At 33.8% G+C, this 27,668-nt stretch overlaps 2 protein-coding genes across 2 annotated transcripts; both read left to right on the forward strand.

Moving 5' to 3' along the window:
• The first annotated feature begins 689 nt into the window (after positions 1 to 689).
• On the forward strand, positions 690 to 7,393 carry LOC121222028 (geranylgeranyl pyrophosphate synthase, chloroplastic). Its single transcript, XM_041101912.1, has 2 exons — positions 690 to 815; positions 6,132 to 7,393. Exons 1-2 carry the CDS (start codon positions 690 to 692, stop codon positions 7,158 to 7,160), a joined length of 1,155 nt encoding a protein of 384 aa, XP_040957846.1. The 3' UTR covers positions 7,161 to 7,393.
• Positions 7,394 to 16,713: 9,320 nt separating this feature from the next.
• Positions 16,714 to 17,922, forward strand: LOC121222402 (geranylgeranyl pyrophosphate synthase, chloroplastic). Its single transcript, XM_041103132.1, has one exon. The coding sequence runs from the start codon at positions 16,772 to 16,774 to the stop codon at positions 17,687 to 17,689; it is 918 nt and encodes a 305-aa protein (XP_040959066.1). The 5' UTR covers positions 16,714 to 16,771; the 3' UTR covers positions 17,690 to 17,922.
• The last annotated feature ends 9,746 nt before the right edge of the window (positions 17,923 to 27,668 follow it).

Consider the following 27,668-nt stretch of genomic DNA (forward strand, 5'->3'; position numbering starts at 1 on the left):
AACTGTAGAAGCCCAAATTTGCCGGGCCTAGTGCCAAAAATAAAACAAAATAGATAAAATGCCACAGTCCATTAAAGCAGGCCAATATGGCCTAAATCAGAAAATAAAATACCCAGGCCCATACCAGTAAGACAAACCCAAAATTCAACCCACTACCTAGCCCAATAGCAGAAACCCTAGCCCAAATAAAAAAAAAACAAAATGTTTGCAGCAGAAAACCCTAGGCGCAGCATGCCTAGGGCGCGCCGCTCCAGCCTCTGCCCAACCCCTCGCACGCCTCTGCTCCGCGCCAGCCTCCACGACGCCCATACCGTCTGACACTCACACCACCAACACCGGCCATGCCCTGCAAGAGCAATAAACACGCAGTAGAGAGAAAAATAAAAAAAAGAACATAAACAATAGATATGAACAGTTGTATTTGGCTATAAAAGCCAAAATCGGACCCTTGTAGAAAGGGGCTTCGATTCTCTTTGTAAAAAACGCACATAGGTTAATCAAAAATCACAATTCAGATTAAAAAGGGTTAAAAAATCTATTCGTTTTCTTTTTCTTTTTTTTTCTCTGTTTGCAGTTTTCTTTTTTTATTTTATTTTTCTTCTCTTTCGGTTCATTTTCTTTTTCAAGTAGTTTCTTTTTTACAATAAATAAAAAATAAAAGGGAAGTGAAGAAACTTACCTAGGGCCGCATGCAAGGTCCGTCGCCGGAACCGCCTTGGTCGGTGAAATCGGGACCGAAAGGAGGCCGTGGGGGTTTCTCTTCTTTTGGCCTTCGAGCCCAGAGGCTTCGGCCTTCAAATGGCCTTTTAAATCGGGTAAAAGACTCGACCTTTGCATTGCTCTGATCACCGATGACGGTGAGAGGCGCGGCGGCGCCGGTGGTGGCACTATCGGCCTGGCTTGGAACATGCGAGAGAGAGAGGTGCTGAGCCCTCTGTTTTTCTTTGAAAAATGAAGCAATTTTTTTTCCTTTCCTTTTTGATGTTTATATTAGACAAAACGGCGCCGTAAATGGGGGATCTGCGCATGCGTTGCCCTAAGGGGTAATTTATGCATTTAGTCCCCCAACTTGAGTCGAAGTGCAGTCCAACCTTTCATTTATTTTCTAATTTGGGCCGTAAACTTTGCTTCCGCTTTAATTCGGTCCTTAGACCAGGCGCCGTTGTTGTTCCCTGAAACGGTGCCGTTCAGATGGCATGGAACATTTCCCTGAGGGTCCAAAGGACCTTGAGCGTGCTTCATTTCAGCCCCTCCCCCTTTTATTTGCGGAATTGGTCCCCAATTATTGGCCTGACTCCAATTCGATCCTCGGCTCTTTTTTTTAACTTCAAGTTTTTATTTATTTATTTATCTTTATTTTATAGAAATATACATGTTTAAAAACCAGTCTTATTTACTATTTTACTTAATGTTAAACATATATATATATATATAAAAAATTCAGATTTCGTCATATACATGTACATGCATGCTTCTTAATACGTACATATTTTTTAATAAATATATCTACATACTTAATTTTTTTTATATATGCTACAATCTATATGTTTTTTTATATATACATGTATATACACATTTTTAAAATATACATACGTATATATTTTATGTTATAGATTTGTACATACACGTGTTTTATATTTTTAAACTCCTACATATGTAATAACATATATTCCTCTTCTGTATATTTTATAGTCTAAAGAATAAGTATACCTATATACATTTTAAATGTACATATGCACATACTTACATCTTTATTTTATATAATACTTACAGTTTTTTTTATATATGTATATTTATGTACGTTTTCATACTCCATAATTTATATGCATTTCTTATTTTATGGCTTTAAATATACATGCATACACATTTTATATAATTGTATTTATTGTCATCATCGATATTTGGTGTTTGTTTATTTATTCATGTACACTTGTACTTTTTCTAAAATGTTGGTTCTATTTATTTATTTGTATGCTTTGTTTATGTAATCGCCTCGTCATTTCATTTTGCCTATTGCATTATTGTTACTCACTTTATTTTGCTCACCTTGTCGTATTCGTTATTGTTTTGTCAAGCATTGACACTAAACACCAAAAGGAAAATTTTTCTAAATAAGGCAATATTTCGCGTTTGGAAACTCGAGAAAACGTGCCCTAACGTGCTGGGTTTCAATTTCTCGTTTGACTAAATAGCCAAATATCCTCTTAAAGCTTCAAAGTATGGTTTCATTAAACTATAAGGTGATCTTGGTTTCGATGGTTTAGAGTATCGTGTCCTAACGTGCTGGATGTGATATTCCTTCGGAACAAGAGAACCTTATGTTTCAATTCACGATATCAGATTTTCTTTTAAGGATCGTTTCTTTTTTTAAAACTCTTCAAATTTTTAATTTTCGACACTAAGACACTAATTAATCAACTAGGTACCAATTTTGGGCGCATCGAGGGTGCTAATCCTTCCTCGTGCGTAACCGACTCCCGAACCCATTTTTCTGAATTTCGTAGACAAAAATCGTTGTTTTAATAGAATCTAAATCGTTTATTAAAAACAACCGTTTTACGAGGTGACCCGATCACACCTCATCAAAAAAGATTGGTGGCGACTCCCATTTTTCGTTTTATTTTCAAAATCTAAGTCGACCCCGTTTTCATCAAAAAATGGTGTCTACAATATATATTAAAATGTAGTGTTTATTTTAATATTCTACTCTTGGGTGTTGTTTAAAACTTGAAAAAATTAAGTTATTTTTCCTTTTCTTTTTTCAATTTTTTAAAAGAATTAGAGGATAATTTATTTGATAAGGCTTAAATTTATTAAATTATTTAAAATTAGGGTCAAATTAATAGAATATATAAATATTAAGCACTAAACATGTTATTATACTAAATAAAAAAAGGCCACATCATTATTTCCATTATCAATTTCCACATCATATATATATATATATTTAAAATTATAAAGTATAAAAGACGTATGTATATATATATACGTTCTTATAACGTATACGTATATTTTATAATTCCTAAATATACATTTTTTTATGTTTTATCGTTTTAAAATATGTACATACATACATACATCCATACATTTTTATATAATATTGACATATATTTTATGATATACATATATACACATTTTTTTATTTTATAAAAATTGTCCACATAAATATACATGTCTTTTCACATCTTTTAATTTTATTCATCTTCTTTATTGTTATTATTATTTATTTACTTATTTACGTGTTTATTATCATTTCAAAAGGATATTTTAATTCTATTCGTTTCTTTACTTGTTGTTATGTGATTGATTCGTCTCTTATATTTATTTATTTCATTTTTGTTGATTATTTATATTGTTTATGCTTAACTTGTCGTATTCATTATCGTTTTGTTATGCATATTAACACCATACATCAAAAAAGGAATTTTTCTAAATAAGGCAATATTTTGCGTTTAGAAAATCGAGAAAACGTGCCCTAACGTGCTGGGTTTCGATTTCTCGTTTGACCAAAATAGCCAAATACCCTTTTTAAACTTTCAAAATAAGACCATATTTCGCGTTTGGAAATTCGAGAAAACGTGCCCTAACGTGTTGGGTTTCGAGTACTCGTTTGGCAAAATAGTCGAATATCCTTTTGAAATTTTAAAACGAGGCAATGTTTTGCGTTTAGAAATTCGAGAGAATGTGCCCTAACGTGCTAGGTTTCGATTTCTCGTTCGACTAAATAGCCAAATATCCTCTTAAATTTTAATCCATGTCGTTCGAGTTTTTTAAGGATCATACTCTAAATCTCTTTAAAGTTTTCAATCTTCGACACTAAGACATTAACTAATCAACTAGGTACCAATTTTTGGGCGTTACGAGGGTGCTAATCCTTCGTCGTGCGTAACCGACTCCCGAACCCATTTTTTTGAATTTCGTAGACCAAAATCGTTGTTTTAATAAAAAATTAAATCGTTTATTAAAACAACCACTTTTCGAGGTGACCCGATCACGCCTCAAAAAAACAAAGATTGGTGGCGACTCCCATTTTCGTTTTATTTTCAAAATCCAAGTCGACCCCGTTTTCTCAAAAAAATTGTGTCAACAGCCATCATCCACAAGAAATTTCAGACTCTTAGCTTCATTTTTGCTTTCTTTAATTAAGTGGTAGATGTCATTTAAATGATGAGAAAATGTGAAATAGAAAATTAATGGTCGTTCAAAAGGATTGAAATTGAAGCATCTTTTATCTGCAGATTTTCATAAAGGAAAACATGCATATTCTGCAACTATCATCATCATATATATTAAAATGTAGTATTTATTTTAATATTCTACTCTTGGGTGTTGTTTAAAACTTGAAAAAATTAAATTATTTTTCCTTTTCTTTTTTCAATTTTTTAAAAGAACTAGAGGATAAATTATTTGATAAAACTTGTAAATTTAAAGGCTTAAATTTATTAAATTATTTAAAATTAGAGTCAAATTAATAGAATATATAAATATTAAGCACTAAATATGTTATTATACTAAATAAAAAAAGGCCACATCATTATTTCCATTATCAATTTAACGACAAGTAATCAAAAAAAAAGTGAATCCAAATATTAATACCTAAATTAAAAAATTTTAAAATTAGATGACCAAAACAAGAAAACAAACATAATCGAGCCACGATTGATATAGTTTACCCTTAAATTTTAGGCTTATGGTTTTCCAACTCTTTAAACTAATGCAAGAAAAATAAAATAATTAAGAAATTAAATAGCGTAAAATTATCATAAATAAATTGAAATTGATGCAATTCTAGTGAACGTGGAGATATCATTAGTCCTTGTTAGTTTTTTAATCATTAAATTTTACATCCACCCAAGAGTTTAGGCCAATGTTCCAAATATTTCTGTCCATCCTTTAAATTGGTAAAACTTAACCTTTCGTTTGGGTATTCTTCAAATTAAGGATTTAGTTTTGAAAATTTAAAGAGGAAGATGGATAAATGGGTCAATAACTTGTTGACACCATTTTTTTGAGAAAACGGGGTCGACTTGGATTTTGAAAATAAAACGAAAATGAGTCGCCACCAATCTTTTTTTTTGAGGTGTGATCGGGTCACCTCGAAAAGTGGTTGTTTTTAATAAACGATTTAATTTTTATTAAAACAACGATTTTGGTCTACGAAATTCAGAAAAATGGGTTCGGGAGTCGGTTACGCACGAGGAAGGATTAGCACCCTCGTAACGCCCAAAAATTGGTACCTAGTTAATTAGTTAATGTCTTAGTGTCGAAGATTGAAAACTTTAAAGAGATTTAGAGTATGATCCTTAAAACAACGCGAACGACATGGATTAAAATTTAAGAGGATATTTGGCTATTTAGTCGAACGAGAAATCGAAACCCAGCACGTTAGGGCACATTCTCTCGAATTTCCAAACGCAAAACATTGCCTCATTTTAAAATTTCAAAAGGATATTCGACTATTTGGCCAAACGAGTAATCGAAACCCAACACGTTAGGGCACGTTTTCTCGAATTTCCAAACGTGAAATATGGTCTTATTTTGAAAGTTTAAAATGAGTATTTGGCTATTTGGTCAAACGAGAAATCGAAACCCAGCACGTTAGGGCACGTTTTCTCAATTTTCCAAACGTAAAATATTGCCTTATTTAGAAAAATTCCTTTTTTGATGTATGGTGTTAATATGCATAACAAAACGATAATGAATACGACAAGTTAAGCATAAACAATATAAATAATCAACAAAAATAAAATAAATAAATATAAGAGACGAATCAATCACATAACAACAAGTAAATAAACGAATAGAATTAAAATATCCTTTTGAAATGATAATAGACACATAAATAAGCAAATAAATAATAATAACAATAAAGAAGATGAATAAAATTAAAAGATGTGAAAAGACATGTATATTTATGTGGACAATTTTTATAAAATAAAAAAAAATGTGTATATATGTATATCCTAAAATATATGTCAATATTATATAAAAATATATGTATGTATGTACATATTTTAAAACGATAAAACATAAAAAAATATATATTTAGGAATTATAAAATATACGTATACGTTATAAGAACGTATATATGCATATATATATATATTTTTAAAAATTATAAAGTACAAAAGACGTATGTATATGCATATATATATATATATATCTCATCTTCAACTCCCAAAAGACGTAGCTTTACATCTCTTCCTTCGATATCCTCAGTCCTTACCAAAGAAGACGCGGTCATGAAAGAAGACCAAGACCCTCAATTACCAAGTTTTGATTTCAAATCATTCGTGGTAGACAAGGTTAATGCAGTTAACCAAGCCCTGGACTCGGCTGCTCCACTCCGTGACCCTGTTAAAATCCATGAAGCAATGCGTTACTCCCTTTTAGCCGGTGGCAAAAGGGTCCGCCCAGTTCTTTGTTTGGCTGCTTGTGACCTTGTTGGTGGCAAAGAATCCATGGTTATGCCAGCAGCTTGTGCTCTTGAAATGATCCACACCATGTCTTTAGTCCACGATGATCTTCCTTGCATGGACAACGATGATCTTCGTAGAGGGAAACCAACTAACCACAAAGTTTATGGTGAAGATATAGCTGTGTTAGCAGGGGATGCTCTTTTAGCCTTTTCGTTTGAACATATAGCTGTATCCACAGTTGGTGTCACACCTGATAGGATTGTAAGAGCAATTGGGGAATTAGCTAAATCTATTGGGGCTGAAGGGTTGGCGGCTGGTCAAGTTGTGGATATAACCAGTGAGGGTCTAACCAATGTGGGGTTGGATCATTTAGAATTCATTCATGTTCATAAAACTGCTCCATTGCTTGAAGCAGCTGCGGTTTTAGGGGCTATTCTTGGAGGTGGACATGATGAAGATGTGGAAAAGTTGAGGAAATTTGCAAGGAATATTGGGCTTTTATTTCAAGTTGTGGATGATATTCTTGATGTAACAAAGTCATCTAAAGAATTAGGGAAGACTGCAGGGAAAGATTTGGTGGCTGATAAAGTGACTTATCCTAAATCGATGGGGATAAACAAATCAAAGGAGTTTGCAGAGAAGTTGAAGAGTGATGCATTAGAGTTGCTTCAAGGGTTTGATCCTGAGAAATCTACCCCCTTAATTGCTTTAGCTAATTATATAGCTTACAGGCAAAATTAGCTTCCTCTTGTGTTTGATAAAAAGGGCTTCGAGAAAGAAGCACGATAGTAGTAATAATATTGTGAATAGTCTACTACAATGTTTATGTTCTAAAGCTCCCATCAATGGTACGTGGATGTAATTGTTAAATTCAGTTCTTCCTCAATTTGTTGGTCTTATGTACGAGTACTTACTCTGAATCTGGAACTTTTTATCAATAAGTTCAATGATAAATCTGGTGATTTCTTCTTTAACAGTCAATGCAACAATGTTTCTTTGTGATGTTGAAACCGTTAACAAGTACGTCTTGTTATTCTGTATCACTTGGGATGCAAGTGTTGAATATATACTATTATTCCGGCTGGTTTTCTGTTGTATCTTTCGACATCTTGCCTGCCATAACACTGTCACTGCAATTTCTTTGCCTTTTTTTTTTTGTAAAGAAACCATCTGTGTTAACAAATGCTTTTTGATAGGCTATGGATATCTGTTCTATATGAATATATAAGCTATGTAAATTGTGTTTGGATGTGATGTGTCAGGTATAAGTATATATATTTGTTTTTCTTGTATTTGGACCATTTTAGTGTGTCATGTTTTCATTATAATACCTCCACTGAATGTGTCCTATACAGATTTCGAATATAAATACTTGAAAAAGTTTTTGAAAAGCTTGTTTTATTCAGAGAAGGACATGAGCCTGTTAGTTAAAGAACAAAGTGGAAAGTTTCAGATAAGCATGAGCTAGTGGAATTTTCTTTTGGTTGGTGCATTTGGTTTTTAAAAAGTGATGAATTGCTGCACTAAACTGCAGATTATTGTATTGTCTTCAATTGTTAAGATTTTCTGAAATAATTATATCCAAAACGATCCGGCGTCAACTACGATACATGACTGATGGACTGTCAGTCTCAACTCCTTAAACCTTCCTAGAACAAGGGTATTTCTTGTCTGACTAGGTAACCTTTTGAAGCTTTTGCCCTCGCCCTTATCTTTGCATCCATGGATTTCGTGAAATCTTTTAACTCTGAGCTCAGGGTTACAAGAGAATCGAAGCTTGGGTCACCATGAATACGTACCACTATACTACGGCTTAATGCTTCATAAGAGTGCTTTGAATTGCTGTTGAACAATACTGACTCTGCAGTTAATGATTTATGACATATAGGGGACCTCCTATGAGAATCATCCATGACTCAAAACATATCTTAAAGCCTGAAAGTTGGATTAGGGTTGGCCTTAACATAAGGATTACTTTGTCCCGATATATATATATATTTGTTAGAAAACATGAACTTAGATTAGATAATAGTTCAAAACACAGCCACAACAACAATAGCTTCACGGGCTCATTACAAACAAACAAAAGCATCCATAAGTAGGCATTAGGTCGAAAATTGCTCCCTTGATTCACCATAGCATCAACACTCTTATTTCCTTCTCTGAAGGTGTGTTTGATTTTAGCATTCGGGATAGTAGTTAAGAGCATCATACAATCATCTGTGATAGCCCGAAATAGGGCCTAATCGGAATAGTGGTTTCGTAACCACAAATCCGAAGTGAAATAGTTTAATTTTATAAATTTTTATTAGTTACTGATTGATTCAAATATTGTGTGAAAATATGGATAGGAAATTTTAATGCTTTAGTGCTTAATTGAATTTTTAGGACTAAATTGAGAAAAATGCAAAGTGTGTCTAATTAGTGATTAAATGACTTAATTGAATTATTGCATGAAATTGGAAGTGTTTATGTGGCAATTAGACCATAAATTAGTGTTATGGACACAAAAGGATATTTCTAGAAAAATATCTAAGTAATGGGTCAAGGGCATTTTTGTCCAAATTGGGTAAAAGACAAAATAAAGAGAAAATAAGTGTCCATCTTCTTCAAAAAAATCAGAAGCTTGCTGCCGAAAGTTTCAGGTTACCATAGTTAAGGGTTTTGATTTTCCTAAGCTCAATTGTAAGTGATTTCTTGCCCCGTTTTTAATTATTTTCGTATTTTTATGCTTATTGAAGCTCGAATTTCATGTTTCTACCATTTAATTTAAATGAAATTAAAGTTTAAAAATTGACCCATTCATGATATAATTGTAAATTGATTAGTGATGTTAGATAATGAATGTTTGAAGTGTTAATTACAAGTTTTACTAGATGAATTTCAATGAAAAATGTTGAAAAAGGGCTAAATTGTGAAAGATGGTAAAGTGTGCATAAAGTTGTGATTTTGTGAAATTGAGGCCCGTTATGAGCATGAAATATGATTTAGTGAAGTTTGAAATTTAAGAATTTAGAGAATTTTATTTTTACGAGCTTAGGGACAAAAGTGGAATTTTTGAAAAGTTATGGGGAAAAATGTAAATGTGTCAAAATGTTGTGTATGAATTGTATTTGAATGGAATATTGATAAAATGTATTAAATTGTGTTAATATAGATCAAGAAAGAAGAAATAGTGCAAGTGATCAGGGAAAAGAGAAAGTTATCGACTAAATTACAAAAATAGTTGTTTTGCATCCGAGGTAAGTTATATGTAAATAATAGTTATATTTGTATAAATTGTGAATTATATTTGATATGTGAATTAATATTGAATGTGGAAGGAAAGTTGTTCATGAATTATTCAAGTGATAAAGTGTTGAAAATAAAGTGTTAAGTATAAATTCCCGGTTGAACTTAGGAATAGAATTGGATACAAGTGACATGTCACTAGAGACCAGTGTTACAGTGTTACAGTGAGTCCCGGGTGCTGGGTGATCTAGCATGTGTTGCAGACACCTGACAGCTTGTGTGAGCAGGCCCGTGGACATTTCCAGTGTTATTGATCAGTGGTAGCTTCGGCTACATTTCAGTGGTAGCTTTGGCTACATCCAGTGGTAGCTTCGGCTACATATCAGTGGTAGCTTCGGCTACATATCAGTGTGGCACTTATGTGCTAAATCTCTACGTATCCGTGTATATTCCAAGTGTTCAACGGGATTAATAATGAATTAAAGTGAATATGAAATGTTAAGTGTGAAAATGTATATGCAAGTGAATTGGTAAGATTGTGTATGTGTAAGTGATTGAAATTGCTAAGAAATGTTTTGATTAGTTATATGTTAAAAGTGTTAATTATTAATTGAGTAATTATTGTTTACATGTAACTTACTAAGCTATTTATAGCTTACACATCTCTTTCTTTCCTTTGTTTTATAGTGATTTGAACTTGATCGAATAGTGGACCGTCGGAGCTCGTATCACACTATCATAACCATCTCGGTATTATGTGCTTTTCAAAATGTTTAAACTATGGCATGTATAGAGTCTTAATCATTTTGAGCATGTCCAAATGATATGGCTAATGTTAGCTATTGAAGTAGTTATTAAAGAATATGTTTTGGAGTTATGTATGTTTAAATGGTAACTAATTCAAAGAAGCAGTTTCTTTGACAGCAGCAGTGACGTGAATGTGAAAAATCACCATAAATAGTAGAAATGGAATTAGAGGGTGAATGATATATAGAATTAAAGCTTATCAAGTCTATTTTTACATGAAAGAAACGGTGTAGGCAAAGGAATTTTATATTTTGAGATATTTAAATTTTAGTGAGACAGGGTCAGAATGGTTTTTGAAGTCCCCTGTTCTAACTTTAGAAAATCATTATAAATTGTACAGAAATAATTATAGGTCATAATTTATATGTTTAGATTCCTTAGTGAGTCTATTTTCAAAATAAATTAATGGTAACCTTATATGAATTCTATACAATTAGATATTTTATTTTTAGCGCCAAGAGGTCAGATCTATTGAGCTGTGAAACAGAGGATACTTTAATGAATAAACTGTACTAATGTGCTAAGTCAAAAATTCTGAAACTTTTATGGTAAGTAGGAATATGAGTCTAGTTTCACGGAAAATTTACGGATTTAAATTTTGAGTTTCGTAACTCAAGTTATAATTAAATTAGTGACAGTTGCGCAGGTGGACAGTGTTGTTATGAACAGTGAATTTAATTTTAAAAGCAAATTTTTATGCTCCGAATCGATAAGTTAAATTGGATGACATCTCGTACTCGATTCCGGAGACGGTCTCGGGTAAGGGGTGTTACATCATCAATGAAGCAAAATGTTAATATTAAAGTATTAGAGATGAGACTAATAACAACAATCGAATCAACTTCAACTTTAGGACATATAATGTTCAAATCCATCACTAATTTTAATCCATCTCTCAATGCCCAAAGCTGGACTTCAATGCTGATAGCTTTATGGATATGCCCAAAGCTTGACCCAATTACCTAAATTATGCTAATATCTCTTTCGAGAGTAAGAGCAACTAATTCTAGGTTGATTAATTGAAATCTCTTTCTAATTAAAACCCTTATTGTCACATTAACTCGATTTATGGATTCCCTTACTGGATTTGACTCTAATCCGGTAGATTTATGTCATCTTATTTCTAGGATTGCATGCAACTTTACTCAATTATACTAGATCTACTCTTAAACAGAGGCTTTTCCTCCACTGAATTAAGCACATTAAACATGAATTAATATTCCAGAAATATTAAAACAAGAAATAAGCACACATAATTGAGAACAAGAATTAAGTATTTATCACGTAAAACAGATGTTAATTAATAGAATTTATCATAGATTTCATCTTACTTGGTATCTAGGGAATTAGTACATAATCCTAAATAAAAAACATCTCAAAGTCAGAAAAACTACAAGAAATAAAGAAACTCATAAAAACTTTAAAAGAAATTAAAAAGAGGTCTTCGATCTTAATAGGAATCTGCTTCAGAGTTGGCTCCAATGGTGTTCTTCGAGTTTTTTCTTCAATATTCTCTGATGATCCATACATCTCTTCTTCTATTTGGTATTTATAGACTTTAGAATACTCAGAAAACTTAAAATTTGCGTTTTTCCGTGTGTTTGGGAAGCAGGTTGCGAAATCGACACGGGCTAGCACATGGGTGTGTGTCCAGCCCGTGTGGCTCCTGAAACCTACTCTTTTTCTCCGATTTTCGCTCCTTTTCCTCCCAAATGCTCACCTAAGTATAAGAACATAAATTAAAAGGATTAGGAGCATTAAATTCACCAATTTGCATAAATAATCATAAAAAAATGCATTAAGAATGAGATTAAAATATGTTAGTTTTATCATTTATCAGCATGTAATTGTCTTATTTTTGTGTGTTGCATCTTATTATTCTGGTTCGGCAATTAGACCCGGTAAGGGGTGTTTCATGATGAAATTCTTGCTCCTAGAAAAAGAGATTCATAAAAAGGTGGCACTAGATACGTCGAGAAGAAAGGAAAAACTATGATGAAAAGTCCAACTTTAAAAATTTTTAATTTAGGCACTAACATTTGTATTTGTTGGTTACCCATCGTTAAATGAATAACGTAAATTATGATGTGGCATTTTCCTAACTAGTATAATAACGCATTTAGTTCTCAATAATTACATATTCTACCAATTTGATCTCAATTCTAAATAATTCAATAAATTTAACCCTTCACATTTACAAATTCTATCAAATTAATCCTCAAACTTCTTTAAAAGAGTTAGAAGAAAGAGAAGGATAAATCAACTTAGTTTTTTCAGGTTTCAACGAACACCCAACAATTAGATGTCAAGAGTATGATTTTTTTTACACTAAAATCTAAATAAGATTTCAACATTAGTAAGCAATTACATTCTTGGAAATAAGTTAGATTCAAAAGGTGCAACAAGTTTTGAATTAAAATCCTTTAATCGTGGCTAGCTTTTTAAAAACTAAAAGACTTTGATAAATATTGCAACATATAACATTTATTAAATGTAAAAATTTTAATAAATATTGAAGATTAGTCTGGAAAAGAAACAAAGGCTTTTATTCTTTGTTAGAGTTCTCCTATCAGTTCAATGACTTATTAGCTTCATTTTTGCTTTCTTTAATTAAGTGGTAGACGTCATTTAGATGATGAGAAAATGTGAAATAGAAAATTAATGGTCGTTCAGAAGGATTGAAATTGAAGCATCTTTTATCTGCAGATTTTCATAAAGGAAACCATGCATATCATCATCATATATATTAAAATGTAGTGTTTATTTTAATATTCTACTCTTGGGTGTTGTTTAAAACTTGAAAAAATTAAGTTATTTTTCCTTTTCTTTTTTCAAATTTTTAAAAGAATTAGAGGATAATTTATTTGATAAGGCTTAAATTTATTAAATTATTTAAAATTAGGGTCAAATTAATAGAATATATAAATATTAAGCACTAAATATGTTATTATACTAAATAAAAAAGGCCACATCATTATTTCCATTATCAATTTCCACATCATATATATATATTTTTAAAATTATAAAGTATAAAAGACGTATGTATATATATATACGTTCTTATAACGTATACGTATATTTTATAATTCCTAAATATACATTTTTTTATGTTTTATCGTTTTAAAATATGTACATACATACATACATACATACATTTTTATATAATATTGACATATATTTTATGATATACATATATACACATTTTTTTTATTTTATAAAAATTGTCCACATAAATATACATATGTCTTTTCACATCTTTTAATTTTATTCATCTTCTTTATTGTTATTATTATTTATTTACTTATTTACGTGTTTATTATCATTTCAAAAGGATATTTTAATTCTATTCGTTTCTTTACTTGTTGTTATGTGATTGATTCGTCTCTTATATTTATTTATTTCATTTTTGTTGATTATTTATATTGTTTATGCTTAACTTGTCGTATTCATTATCGTTTTGTTATGCATATTAACACCATACATCAAAAAATGAATTTTTCTAAATAAGGCAATATTTTGCGTTTGGAAAATCGAGAAAACGTGCCCTAACGTGCTGGGTTTCGATTTCTCGTTTGACCAAAATAGCCAAATACCCTTTTTAAACTTTCAAAATAAGACCATATTTCGCGTTTGGAAATTCGAGAAAACGTGCCCTAACGTGTTGGGTTTCGAGTACTCGTTTGGCAAAATAGTCGAATATCCTTTTGAAATTTTAAAACGAGGCAATGTTTTGCGTTTGGAAATTCGAGAGAATGTGCCCTAACGTGCTAGGCTTCGATTTCTCGTTCGACTAAATAGCCAAATATCCTCTTAAATTTTAATCCATGTCGTTCGAGTTTTTTAAGGATCATACTCTAAATCTCTTTAAAGTTTTCAATCTTCGACACTAAGACATTAACTAATCAACTAGGTACCAATTTTTGGGCGTTACGAGGGTGCTAATCCTTCGTCGTGCGTAACCGACTCCCGAACCCATTTTTTTGAATTTCGTAGACCAAAATCGTTGTTTTAATAAAAAATTAAATCGTTTATTAAAAACAACCACTTTTCGAGGTGACCCGATCACACCTCAAAAAAACAAAGATTGGTGGCGACTCCCATTTTCGTTTTATTTTCAAAATCCAAGTCGACCCCGTTTTCTCAAAAAAATTGTGTCAACAGCCATCATCCACAAGAAATTTCAGACTCTTAGCTTCATTTTTGCTTTCTTTAATTAAGTGGTAGATGTCATTTAAATGATGAGAAAATGTGAAATAGAAAATTAATGGTCGTTCAAAAGGATTGAAATTGAAGCATCTTTTATCTGCAGATTTTCATAAAGGAAAACATGCATATTCTGCAACTATCATCATCATATATATTAAAATGTAGTATTTATTTTAATATTCTACTCTTGGGTGTTGTTTAAAACTTGAAAAAATTAAATTATTTTTCCTTTTCTTTTTTCAATTTTTTAAAAGAACTAGAGGATAAATTATTTGATAAAACTTGTAAATTTGAAGGCTTAAATTTATTAAATTATTTAAAATTAGAGTCAAATTAATAGAATATATAAATATTAAGCACTAAATATGTTATTATACTAAATAAAAAAAGGCCACATCATTATTTCCATTATCAATTTAACGACAAGTAATCAAAAAAAAAGTGAATCCAAATATTAATACCTAAATTAAAAAATTTTAAAATTAGATGACCAAAACAAGAAAACAAACATAATCGAGCCACGATTGATATAGTTTACCCTTAAATTTTAGGCTTATGGTTTTCCAACTCTTTAAACTAATGCAAGAAAAATAAAATAATTAAGAAATTAAATAGCGTAAAATTATCATAAATAAATTGAAATTGATGCAATTCTAGTGAACGTGGAGATATCATTAGTCCTTGTTAGTTTTTTAATCATTAAATTTTACATCCACCCAAGAGTTTAGGCCAATGTTCCAAATATTTCTGTCCATCCTTTAAATTGGTAAAACTTAACCTTTCGTTTGGGTATTCTTCAAATTAAGGATTTAGTTTTGAAAATTTAAAGAGGAAGATGGATAAATGGGTCAATAACTTGTTGACACCATTTTTTTGAGAAAACGGGGTCGACTTGGATTTTGAAAATAAAACGAAAATGAGTCGCCACCAATCTTTTTTTTTTGAGGTGTGATCGGGTCACCTCGAAAAGTGGTTGTTTTTAATAAACGATTTAATTTTTATTAAAACAACGATTTTGGTCTACGAAATTCAGAAAAATGGGTTCGGGAGTCGGTTACGCACGAGGAAGGATTAGCACCCTCGTAACGCCCAAAAATTGGTACCTAGTTGATTAGTTAATGTCTTAGTGTCGAAGATTGAAAACTTTAAAGAGATTTAGAGTATGATCCTTAAAACAACGCGAACGACATGGATTAAAATTTAAGAGGATATTTGGCTATTTAGTCGAACGAGAAATCGAAACCCAGCACGTTAGGGCACATTCTCTCGAATTTCCAAACGCAAAACATTGCCTTATTTTAAAATTTCAAAAGGATATTCGACTATTTGGCCAAACGAGTAATCGAAACCCAACACGTTAGGGCACGTTTTCTCGAATTTCCAAACGCGAAATATGGTCTTATTTTGAAAGTTTAAAATGAGTATTTGGCTATTTTGGTCAAACGAGAAATCGAAACCCAGCACGTTAGGGCACGTTTTCTCAATTTTCCAAACGTAAAATATTGCCTTATTTAGAAAAATTCCTTTTTTGATGTATGGTGTTAATATGCATAACAAAACGATAATGAATACGACAAGTTAAGCATAAACAATATAAATAATCAACAAAAATAAAATAAATAAATATAAGAGACGAATCAATCACATAACAACAAGTAAATAAACGAATAGAATTAAAATATCCTTTTGAAATGATAATAGACACGTAAATAAGCAAATAAATAATAATAACAATAAAGAAGCTGAATAAAATTAAAAGATGTGAAAAGACATGTATATTTATGTGGACAATTTTTATAAAATAAAAAAAAAATGTGTATATATGTATATCCTAAAATATATGTCAATATTATATAAAAATATATGTATGTATGTACATATTTTAAAACGGTAAAACATAAAAAAATATATATTTAGGAATTATAAAATATACGTATACGTTATAAGAACGTATATATGCATATATATATATTTTTAAAAATTATAAAGTACAAAAGACGTATGTATATGCATATATATATATATATATCTCATCTTCAACTCCCAAAAGACGTAGCTTTACATCTCTTCCTTCGATATCCTCAGTCCTTACCAAAGAAGACGCGGTCATGAAAGAAGACCAAGACCCTCAATTACCAAGTTTTGATTTCAAATCATTCATGGTAGACAAGGTTAATGCAGTTAACCAAGCCCTGGACTCGGCTGTTCCACTCCGTGACCCTGTTAAAATCCATGAAGCAATGCGTTACTCCCTTTTAGCCGGTGGCAAAAGGGTCCGCCCAGTTCTTTGTTTGGCTGCTTGTGACCTTGTTGGTGGCAAAGAATCCATGGTTATGCCAGCAGCTTGTGCTCTTGAAATGATCCACACCATGTCTTTAGTCCACGATGATCTTCCTTGCATGGACAACGATGATCTTCGTAGAGGGAAACCAACTAACCACAAAGTTTATGGTGAAGATATAGCTGTGTTAGCAGGGGATGCTCTTTTAGCCTTTTCGTTTGAACATATAGCTGTATCCACAGTTGGTGTCACACCTGATAGGATTGTAAGAGCAATTGGGGAATTAGCTAAATCTATTGGGGCTGAAGGGTTGGCGGCTGGTCAAGTTGTGGATATAACCAGTGAGGGTCTAACCAATGTGGGGTTGGATCATTTAGAATTCATTCATGTTCATAAAACTGCTCCATTGCTTGAAGCAGCTGCGGTTTTAGGGGCTATTCTTGGAGGTGGACATGATGAAGATGTGGAAAAGTTGAGGAAATTTGCAAGGAATATTGGGCTTTTATTTCAAGTTGTGGATGATATTCTTGATGTAACAAAGTCATCTAAAGAATTAGGGAAGACTGCAGGGAAAGATTTGGTGGCTGATAAAGTGACTTATCCTAAATTGATGGGGATAAACAAATCAAAGGAGTTTGCAGAGAAGTTGAAGAGTGATGCATTAGAGTTGCTTCAAGGGTTTGATCCTGAGAAATCTGCCCCCTTAATTGCTTTAGCTAATTATATAGCTTACAGGCAAAATTAGCTTCCTCTTGTGTTTGATAAAAAGGGCTTCGAGAAAGAAGCACGATAGTAGTAATAATATTGTGAATAGTCTACTACAATGTTTATGTTCTAAAGCTCCCATCAATGGTACGTGGATGTAATTGTTAAATTCAGTTCTTCCTCAATTTGTTGGTCTTATGTACGAGTTCTTACTCTGAATCTGGAACTTTTTATCAATAAGTACAATGATAAATCTGGTGATTTCTTCTTTAACAGTCAATGCAACAATGTTTCTTTGTGATGTTGAAACCGTTAACAAGTACGTCTTGTTATTCTGTATCACTTGGGATGCAAGTGTTGAATATATACTGTTATTCCGGCTGGTTTTCTGTTGTATCTTTCGACATCTTGCCTGCCATAACACTGTCACTGCAATTTCTTTGCCTTTTTTTTTTTTGTAAAGAAACCATCTGTGTTAACAAATGCTTTTTGATAGGCTATGGATATCTGTTCTATATGAATATATAAGCTATGTAAATTGTGTTTGGATGTGAGTGTCAGGTATAAGTATATATATTTGTTTTTCTTGTATTTGGACCATTTTAGTGTGTCATGTTTTCATTATAATACCTCCACTGAATGTGTCCTATACAGATTTCGAATATAAATACTTGAAAAAGTTTTTGAAAAGCTTGTTTTATTCAGAGAAGGACATGAGCCTGTTAGTTAAAGAACAAAGTGGTAAGTTTCAGATAAGCATGAGCTAGTGGAATTTTCTTTTGATTGGTGCATTTGGTTTTTAAAAAGTGATGAATTGCTGCACTAAACTGCAGATTATTGTGTTGTCTTCAATTGTTAAGATTTTCTAAAATAATTATATCCAAAACGATCCGGCGTCAACTACGATACATGACTGATGGATTGTCAGTCTCAACTCCTTAAACCTTCCTAGAACAAGGGTATTTCTTATCTGACTAAGTAACCTTTTGAAGCTTTTGCCCTCGCCTTTATCTTTGCATCCATGGATTCCGCGAAATCTTTTAACTCTGAGCTCAGGCTTACAAGAGAATCGAAGCTTGGGTCACCATGAATACGTACCAGTATACTACGGCTTAATGCTTCATAAGAGTGCTTTGAATTGCTGTTGAACAATACTGACTGTGCAGTTAACACTACACTAAAATAGGCTTTTAGCGGCGTTTTTTTAGGCCTTTAGCAACGTTTTTTAGTGCAGCAAAAAATGCCTCTATTGACAACGTTGCTATCTTTTGCAGAGTTTATTTGAAAAAAATGCCGCTAAAGAACATGATCTTTAGCGGCGCTTTACCCACAAACGCCGCTGAAGAACATGACCTTTAGCGGCGCTTTTTCCACAAACGCCGCTAAAGAACATGATCTTTAGTGACGCTGTACCCACAAACACCGCTAAAGAACATGACCTTTAGCGGCGCTTTTCCCACAAACGCCGCTAAAGAACTTGACCTTTAGCGACGCTTTTCCTATTAACTCCGCTAAAGAACCTGACCTTTAGCGGCACTTTTCCTAAAAACGCCGCTAAAGATCATAAAAAATAAAAAAATATTATAGAAACTTCACAAATCCAATTTAAAAATGTATAATTTAATTTGAAAACGTATTAAAATGTAAATTCATGAATAAGACATAAGGAATCACAATCGAGGTACATTGATACCAATAGCATGATCAAAAAACTTAATCACGTACGGAAAACACATGGTTAGACAGAACTTTTTACATTTTAATACATCATAACCATAACTGGTACAATTTTCTACCCTAATTGCCGCACCAACTGCAGTTTCCAGTTGAAGAACCTTGATTCGATTGACCACTTGCAGCCAATTTTATAATTTAGAAATCAGAAATCCACCAGAGACGACATGGTAAGAAAGTGGTACAAACCTTCGAGTTTGGAATGATCTCCATCTTGAGTGCATCAGCTTCCACAAGCCTCTTGATAGCATTTAGGTTGACCCACTTGTAACATTCACTATTAGTACTAAGCCAAATAGACAATTCTAACATGTTAAGGCAATATGACTTACAAATTGTTTGTATTGAAAATTTTAAACTTTTCTATAGACTTGAACTCATTGACCTGTTACAAAGAGAAAATCATGTCAGCCTCAACCATAAAGTTTAAGTATGCCCCCAATCCAAACATTCATCTAAACATTGATCTCATTGGAGTTTAATTCACAATATAACTTTTTAAAAAAATGTAAACATTCATCTCATTGGAGTTTTTAATTCTTTGATTTGCTTCAAAATCAAACAAACCAATCAAAATAAACGTGCAGTACCTAAAAGCATAAGTTCATAAAGCCATAAACCTTACCATATGTTGTGGTGACACTTCAGTGGAAAACCAAAAAGACACATTTTAAATGAAAAGCTTAATTCCTACCATGTATAACTATAACAAACTATTACAGGTTATGGAAAATGTCTTACTTGATAACCATCATTTTATTTAATTTGTTGCACTGGTTTGAAATAGCCAGAAAATTTCTAAATTGGAACAGAAAGCTGTATAATATAAGAAAAGAAGAAAATAAATAGATTCTAGACATACTGGGTTGATATGCGCAGCAATTCATAAACCATATCTGTAACAAATCAAAAAAGAAATGTAAATACATAAAATAAAATAAAAAACATTATAAATAGATTTAACCAACAAGGAAATATTAAGATTGAAAATTTGGTTTAAATTTACGATCCTTTCGTTGCATTTTCATTCGTCTTTGTTACAATCTTCATCATTGTGGTTTTATAATTGTAATGTTGGTTTACTTTTTGATGTATTTTTGCACATTGCCTTGCATGATCGTTCGATCTTCCCTTCTATGTGAGAGTGAGAAACTAGTCTTTCGTGAGGTTTTCACCTCCGTGTAGGATAGTGGATTGCTTTCGGGATACATCCGTACCTATGTCTTCGTGAGATTGTCATCTCCATGCAGCCATAAGGAAATGTATTCCCCTGAACTGAACTCGGTCCATATGAGCCTATAATGGGTGAGGATCGAGGAATCTACCAGTTCGGGTACCCTTCTTTTAGAACTAAACCACATACAGAAGACCTTAAGAGCCAGCCTAGGTAGAACCACTTCAAACCCCTAGTGGTCACCCGAATAGGTTCTATTTATTCTTGTTTGCTTTTGCTTTGTACTAACTTGTTGTCTTTTTGGTTATGATTGCATTGCATTTTCATCATAAAAAAGAGGTCTTGATTCACGTTCAGTTGCTAAATAGAGAGCTTGTCATAAGAAAATGGGTTTTTTGATAAAGTGGATGACAATACGGTTGTCCGAATATAGTCCAAAAAAACGTGATAAGAGAAGGATGATAGTTTAATAGAGGACTACACGACTATTGCTCCGTTGCCCGAGGATTCAAGATGACAAAGATTGTTCGAGAGCCGCTGAACTTTCGTAAAGAGAAGCCAACGAGCATCACGAGGATGAGTGAGCAATGAGTCGCGGCCCAGATCAAGCAAAAAGGAGATAGAGGAGACATCCCTTTTGAAAAGTTCGTGAGATTTATCTTAAACACTCGAATAAAGAAAAGGATCAAATATTTTCGCCTATGAGGGTAAAACCGTATATATATCCACTTTATGGAAAGAGATTTGTTTTCTAGTAAAGTTTTTCTAATAGAATCGAACCAAGATTCAACGTCTCTTTTCGCATTCATGCATCAACATTACATTTCATTGCATACAATAATTTTCCTAAAATCCAAAAGCGCGTGAGTTCAGAACTCTAGTACAGAGCCTGATGGATGATAAAGAATTGGAATTCTTTGAAGATACCATTGGTTCGGAAGGAAAGATGTTTGTGCCTTTGAAGAAGGTACTAAAAAACCTATCAGGAATTTGTTTCTATATCCCTAGAGGCGTTCTAAACAACTGGACTGTGAAGGAGATTCTTGAAATTTTTAGGACCATTTCAGAATAATATTTTGAACGATCTTATTGCTCTAAGCTTGGGAGTAATAGAAAATCCTTTTGTGAAAAAGGCACATGTCCACTATTCTTTATTTCAACGAAATACATCTTTGTGTCTTGTTTTGGCAAACATTCTTTTGTTCCTTCCATTTCATTCATACTCATACCACACACATAATTCCCCTTTGATTTATTAGCTCTTTGAGTCTTCCTTCATCCCTAGAACAGTTCTCTAGATATCAATGATATGAGTAACACTGCTATTGACTCAGAACTTTCTTTTGAGCAAGATATGTGTCTAGAGGAACCTCAGGACTTAGAAGATGATTGAGACTGTTGCTTATCTCCTGATTTGTTAAGGATGGTAGAGCAAGTCAAAAAACAGATCCTACCTTACAGAAAAATCAATTGGAAATTGTGAGCTTAGGAGAAGAGAAAGAGGTAAAGATCGAAGCTTGTATCACCATAGAGATAAAGCGAGATGTCATTGAGTTACTCAAAGGATTCAAATATGTTTTCGTAAGATCAAGATATGCCTGAGCTACTAAGACGTGTGGACGTTGTTGAGGCTAAGAAAATATTAGAAAAGGTCCATAAGGGTGTCTGAGCAACACATGCTAATAATTTTGCAATGGCCAAGAAAATCATGAGATATGGTTACCGCTGGTCCACCATGGAAGGGGATTGCATCAGTTATACCAAGTGTCAAATTTGTGGAGTCAAGATTTAAGTGTTTTCTGCATCTCTTCATGTTATGACTCTTCCATGACCTTGCTCCATAAGGGGCATGGATGTCATCGAATTGATCGCGCCGAAAGCTTCTGGTGGTAATCGAGTCATCTTTGTGGCATCAATTACTTCACCAAGTGGGTGGAAGCTGCTTCATATGCCAATGTCAAAATGGACAGTCAGCAAATTCCTGAAAAAGAAATCATATGTCGATATGGAATGCCAAAAGGCTCATATCAGACAATGCATTGAATTTGAACAACGACACGACATCAAAAGTTTGCAGTCTGTTCATGATTAACATCATGTCGCCCAAAATGAACAGTTCAGTGGAGGCAAAAAAAAACCAAAAACACAAAAACAAAAAACAAACGAGACAAAAAAATAAAAAAAAAACAAAACAAAAAACCTCTACCGGGGCAACTCATTTCTCATTGGTATATAGAATAGATGCAGTTTTACCCATCAAAGTTAATATTCCTACCATTCGAGTCTTGTCAGAGATGAAGTTGGATGAAGCAGAATGGATCCAGGTTCGATATGATCAGTTAAACTTGATTGAAGTGAAAAGGTTGAAAGCTATCCGTCATGGTCAAATGTACCAAAAGCAAATGATGCGAGCTCACCAAAAAGGGTTCGCCCTAGAGAATTCCATGAGGGGGACCTGATATCGAAGAAGATCCTTCCCAAGTAAAAGGACTTCATAAGAAAGCGGATGTCAAACTGAAAAGGACCTTATATGGACTGCCTTATTTGAAAAAGTGTCGATATTGACCAAGATGGATGGCAAGAACCTGCCTAACCTTGAGAATTCTGATTCAAGCAATAAATACTTCACTCGAAAAAAAGAAATGAAAAGACAAAAGAAAAAGAAAAGAAGAACAAAAAAGAAAAAGGAGAGACCAAGGTGAAAACCCGCAAAGGGCGCATTGAGACCAAAGGGTTTTGAATTGAAAACCCAAGAATGGACAGTTCAAATTTTGATCAAAGGTGGGGCATGCGGTAGTCTTGCCCTTTCTGAATTAATAACAAGGAGAGATGCTACATCTTGGGGCATCAACAAAGTCTTCTAGGTCTTCTAGACACATATCAAGTTCAAAATGGTCCTCAGGATGTTTGGGGCAGAGAAGCTCATACTATGATATCTGGGGCACTTATTTCCATTTCATTCATTTCTTGTATTTTTGACAAAATACGCCACCTTGATTAATTTATTCTCATTTTGTATTCTAGCAAATTTGCTATCTTGATTGATTCATTCATTTCGAGCTCTGCTCTTAACAAAATTTCATCTTGTCCATTTTGATAATCTTTTCAAGCATTTTTCATTGAAATAAAGATTAATGGGCTATTAATTTTCAAGCGAAAGGAGATTTGCATATTACTCTGGAAGTTTCTAAATAATACAGGAACCTGAAACAGGATAATTGTTTAGAACACACCAAGTTTAAAATGTCAAAATATCTAAGAAGGAAGAGTCTAAGTTAAAGACTATCCTTTCGGATTCTGTTGTCCAAATATGGATTGAACAAAACGACAAAATGTCGTGTTGGTGACAAAGCTTCAATGAACAAACGAGCAATGATCACCGAGTAATAAGAAAAGGTTTCTTAGAAGAGAAAGTTCTTCAATTGTGTATAAACATTTGGTATGACACCTTGGGAATGGTGTAAGAGACCAAAGAGATTCAGATCCTGTATCCCCGAATTGCAGTAGGAGAGATTTAAAAAAGAGCTAGATCTTATGCTCCTAAACTACAGTAGGAGGAGGAGGGTTCAAATTTTTATGTCCCTAAATTACAGTGGACTGAACCTTGAAGATTATAGTGGATTGAACTTTAAAAATTACAGTGGGGCAGTTCGGTTAAACAAGAGACGAGTGTTTCTGGCCGAGTATGATAGCATTCTAACGTGTTGGCAATAAAGTCTTATTGGACAATGAGCAATACCAACTCGAACATTGAAGGATCATTTCTCATGACATTTCTGTATTCATGCAAATATCATTCATACACATCTAGTTAGGAGCATTTGATTCATTTTGATCATGGCATCCTAATCAATAGGCATAAGTTACCTAATCATGGATTCTACAGGTCATGTTCCCCAGAGAACAGATCAATGAAGTTACCTTCCCTAACAATGCAGTGGAGCAGATTGAAGCTACAACGGCGAATCTTGTTCCCTGACATTGCAATTTAAGAAATTGAAGCCACAACGGCGAATCTCATTTCCCTGGCAGTACAGTGGAGCAGATTAAAGCTACGACGGCAAATCTTGCTTCCCTGATATTGCAATTTAAAAGATTGAAGCCACAACGGCGAATCTTACTTCCCAGGTGATGCAGTGGATCAGATTGAAGCTACAACGGCGAATCTTATTCCCCGACATTACAATTTAAAAGATTGAAGCCGCAACGGCGAATCTTACTTCTATGGCGATGCAGTGGAGCATATTAAAGCTACAACGGCGAATCTAGCTTCCCCGACATTGCAATTTAAAAGATTGAAGCCGCAACGGCGAATCTTACTTCCATGGCGATGCAGTGGAGCAGATTAAAGCTAAAATGGCGAATCTTGCTTCCCCGACATTGCAATTAAAAAGATTAAAGCCGCAACGACAAATCTTACTTCCCTGGCGATGCAGTGGATCAGATTGAAACTAAAACGGTGAATCTTGTTCCCCGACATTGCAATTAAAAAGATTGAAGCTGCAACGGCGAATCTTACTTCCCTGGTAGTGCAGTGGAACAGATTGAAGCTACAACGGCGAATCTGGTTCCCCGACATTGCAGTTTAAAAAGATTGAAGCTATACACCACAGATCTTATCTCCCTAAGTAGTAGTGGAGCAGATCGCATCAAGTCTTATCTCCCTAAGTAGTAGTGGAGCAGATAGAACCACAGATCTTATCTCCCTAAGCAGTAGTGGAGCAGATCTCCTCAAGTCTTATCTCCCTAAGCAGTAGTGGAGCAGACAGAACCACAGATCTTATCTCCCTAAGCAGTAGTGGAGCAGATCACATCAAGTCTTATATCCCTAAGCAGTAGTGGAGCAGACAGAACCACAGATCTTATCTCCCTAAGCAGTAGTGGAGCAGATCGCATCAAGTCTTATCTCCCTAAGTAGTGATGGAGCAGATCGCATCAAGTCTTATCTCCCTAAGCAGTAGTGGAGCAGATAGAAAAAAATCAATCCTATCTCCCTGAAGTTGCAGTGGAGTGGATTAAAACCACAGATCTTATCTCCCTAAGCAGTAGTGGAGCAGATCGCATCAAGTCTTATCTCCCTAAGTAGTAGTGGAGCAGACAGAAAAAAAAACCAATCCTATCTCCCTGAAGTTATAGTGGAGCGGATTAAAACCACAGATCTTATCTCTCTGCAGTTGCAGTAGAGCAGATCGCATCAAGTCTTATCTCCGTAAGCAGTAATGGAGCAGACAAAAGAAATCAATCCTATTTCCCTGATGTTGCAGTGGAGCAGATTAAAAACGATGAATCATATACCTTTGAAGTTGCAGTAAGTCGAATTAGATCTTATCATATCAAACCTTGTCTCCCAGAAGTTGAAGTGGAGAAGGTTGAAGATACAAGTCTTATCTCCATGAAGTTGCAGTGGAGCAGACTAAAACCAAATCTCATTCCCATGAAGTTGCAGTAGAGTAGATTGAAGCTACAAGTTGTGTCTGAAGTTGCAATAGGGTGGATCAAAGCAACAAGACGCAATGGACTAGAATGAAGCTACTTGAAGAAGAGAAGCACTAGAAGAAGTCAAGACTCGGTGAGACCGGACAAAATTGGTCTTTCTCAGTCTTTGCTCCATTCCCGTTACACGACAATGAGCAAAGAGGGGCAGCTGTAAGACCCAATTTTCGCCCAGGCCCAGGCAAACATAAATAAAAACCCAACAAGCCTAAACTAAACATAACCCTGGCCCACAAACTATAAAATTTTTTAGCCAAAACAAAAAAACCCAAGCCTTCCTAACTCTTTTCAGCCGCCAGCCTCCACGCATGCCCACTGCCGCCACTGTTCGCCTATCACCGGCCACCCATGCGACTGACGCCCTCTGACACCACCTGTAAAATGAGCCTCACACAATAGAAGAAAATAGCCAAACAACAAAACGACAAAGAAAATAGAAATCAAACGGTTGTAATATGGCTATAAAAGCCAAAGTGTTCTCATTGTAACTTTTTTTACGAACGCACACAAAGAAATCAAAAAACAGATCAGAAATTCGGAAAGGTTGATTAAAATCATTTATTGTTTCCTATTTGTTTTTCTTTCTTTTTATTTTGTCTTTTTACAAATCTATTTTGAATAGGAAACTAGAAATAAGAAAAGGGTTTTGAAATACCTGTTCCTCGTGGTGCGCCACCGTTGGAGGCCTCCTCCGTTCGACGAGTCGCCAGAGCCACTAAGGTTTTGTTCGGGGTTTGGTAAGAGGAGAAACGGCGAGGCCGAAAGGCCATTTTCTTTCCTTTTCCTCTCATTTTAGTTCAAAAAATACCCAAGTCAGGTTTGTGTGTAAAAGGAACGATTTTTTTTTGAAAAAAAAGGATTTCGGACGTTTTCCGCCTTCAGGCGCTGTGGCGCTATGGCGGAGCCACCACGAATGCTCGTCGGAGCCTTGGACCGGAGAAGGGGAAGAGTTGAGAGAATGGAAGATTTTTTTCCCTTTTTTAAAAAACAGAATGGCTGAAACGGGGTTTGAAAAAAAAATTGGCCTTTATAATATTATTAAACGGCGCCGTTTTGCACAAAGTGCATTGACGTCGAAACGACGTCGTTTCATTGGCTCTGACCTGCGACCCGACCCGCTATATAGCTGGGATCCGCGTGTTGCGCTTGGATGGGTAATTTGCGCCCTTGATCCCTCTACATTATTGTTTTGTTTTAATTTAATCCTTCTGCTTGTTTCTTTATTTTTTTTAATTTGGCCCCGCAAATTTGCTGCATGTTCCAATGTAGTCCGCGCATAAATGCTGCGCTTCAAGACTTGGACATATTTCCCGATCAGTCCTTCGCACTTTGCGCGTGCTTCATTTTAGCCCCCTGGACCTTTTATTTGCGAATTTGGCCCCAAATTATTGGTCTGATTTCAATTCGATCCTCGGCCTTTTAAACTTCAAGTTTTTTTATTTTTTTATATAAATATAAATATTTAAAAATCAGTTTTATTTAATATTTTATTTAATGTTATTTGCTTACTTATTTATTTATATATATATTTTAACTTCAGATTTTGTCATATACATATACATGCATACATTTTATAATACACGTACATTTTTAATTAATACACATACTTATACATGTT

The sequence above is a fragment of the Gossypium hirsutum genome, chromosome D10, assembly GCF_007990345.1.
Source record: "Gossypium hirsutum isolate 1008001.06 chromosome D10, Gossypium_hirsutum_v2.1, whole genome shotgun sequence".
NCBI lineage: Eukaryota > Viridiplantae > Streptophyta > Magnoliopsida > Malvales > Malvaceae > Gossypium > Gossypium hirsutum.

What these genes read in the sequence shown, in the direction of transcription:
- LOC121222402 (XM_041103132.1), top strand. Translation starts at nt 16,772, where the DNA reads ATGAAAGAAGACCAAGACCCTCAATTACCAAGTTTTGATTTCAAATCA.
- LOC121222028 (XM_041101912.1), top strand. Translation starts at nt 690, where the DNA reads ATGCAAGGTCCGTCGCCGGAACCGCCTTGGTCGGTGAAATCGGGACCG. An exon ending in CAAATGGCCTTTTAAATCGG is followed by an intron (nt 816 to 6,131) that starts GTAAAAGACTCG and finishes AAAGTACAAAAG; the next exon opens with ACGTATGTATATGCATATAT.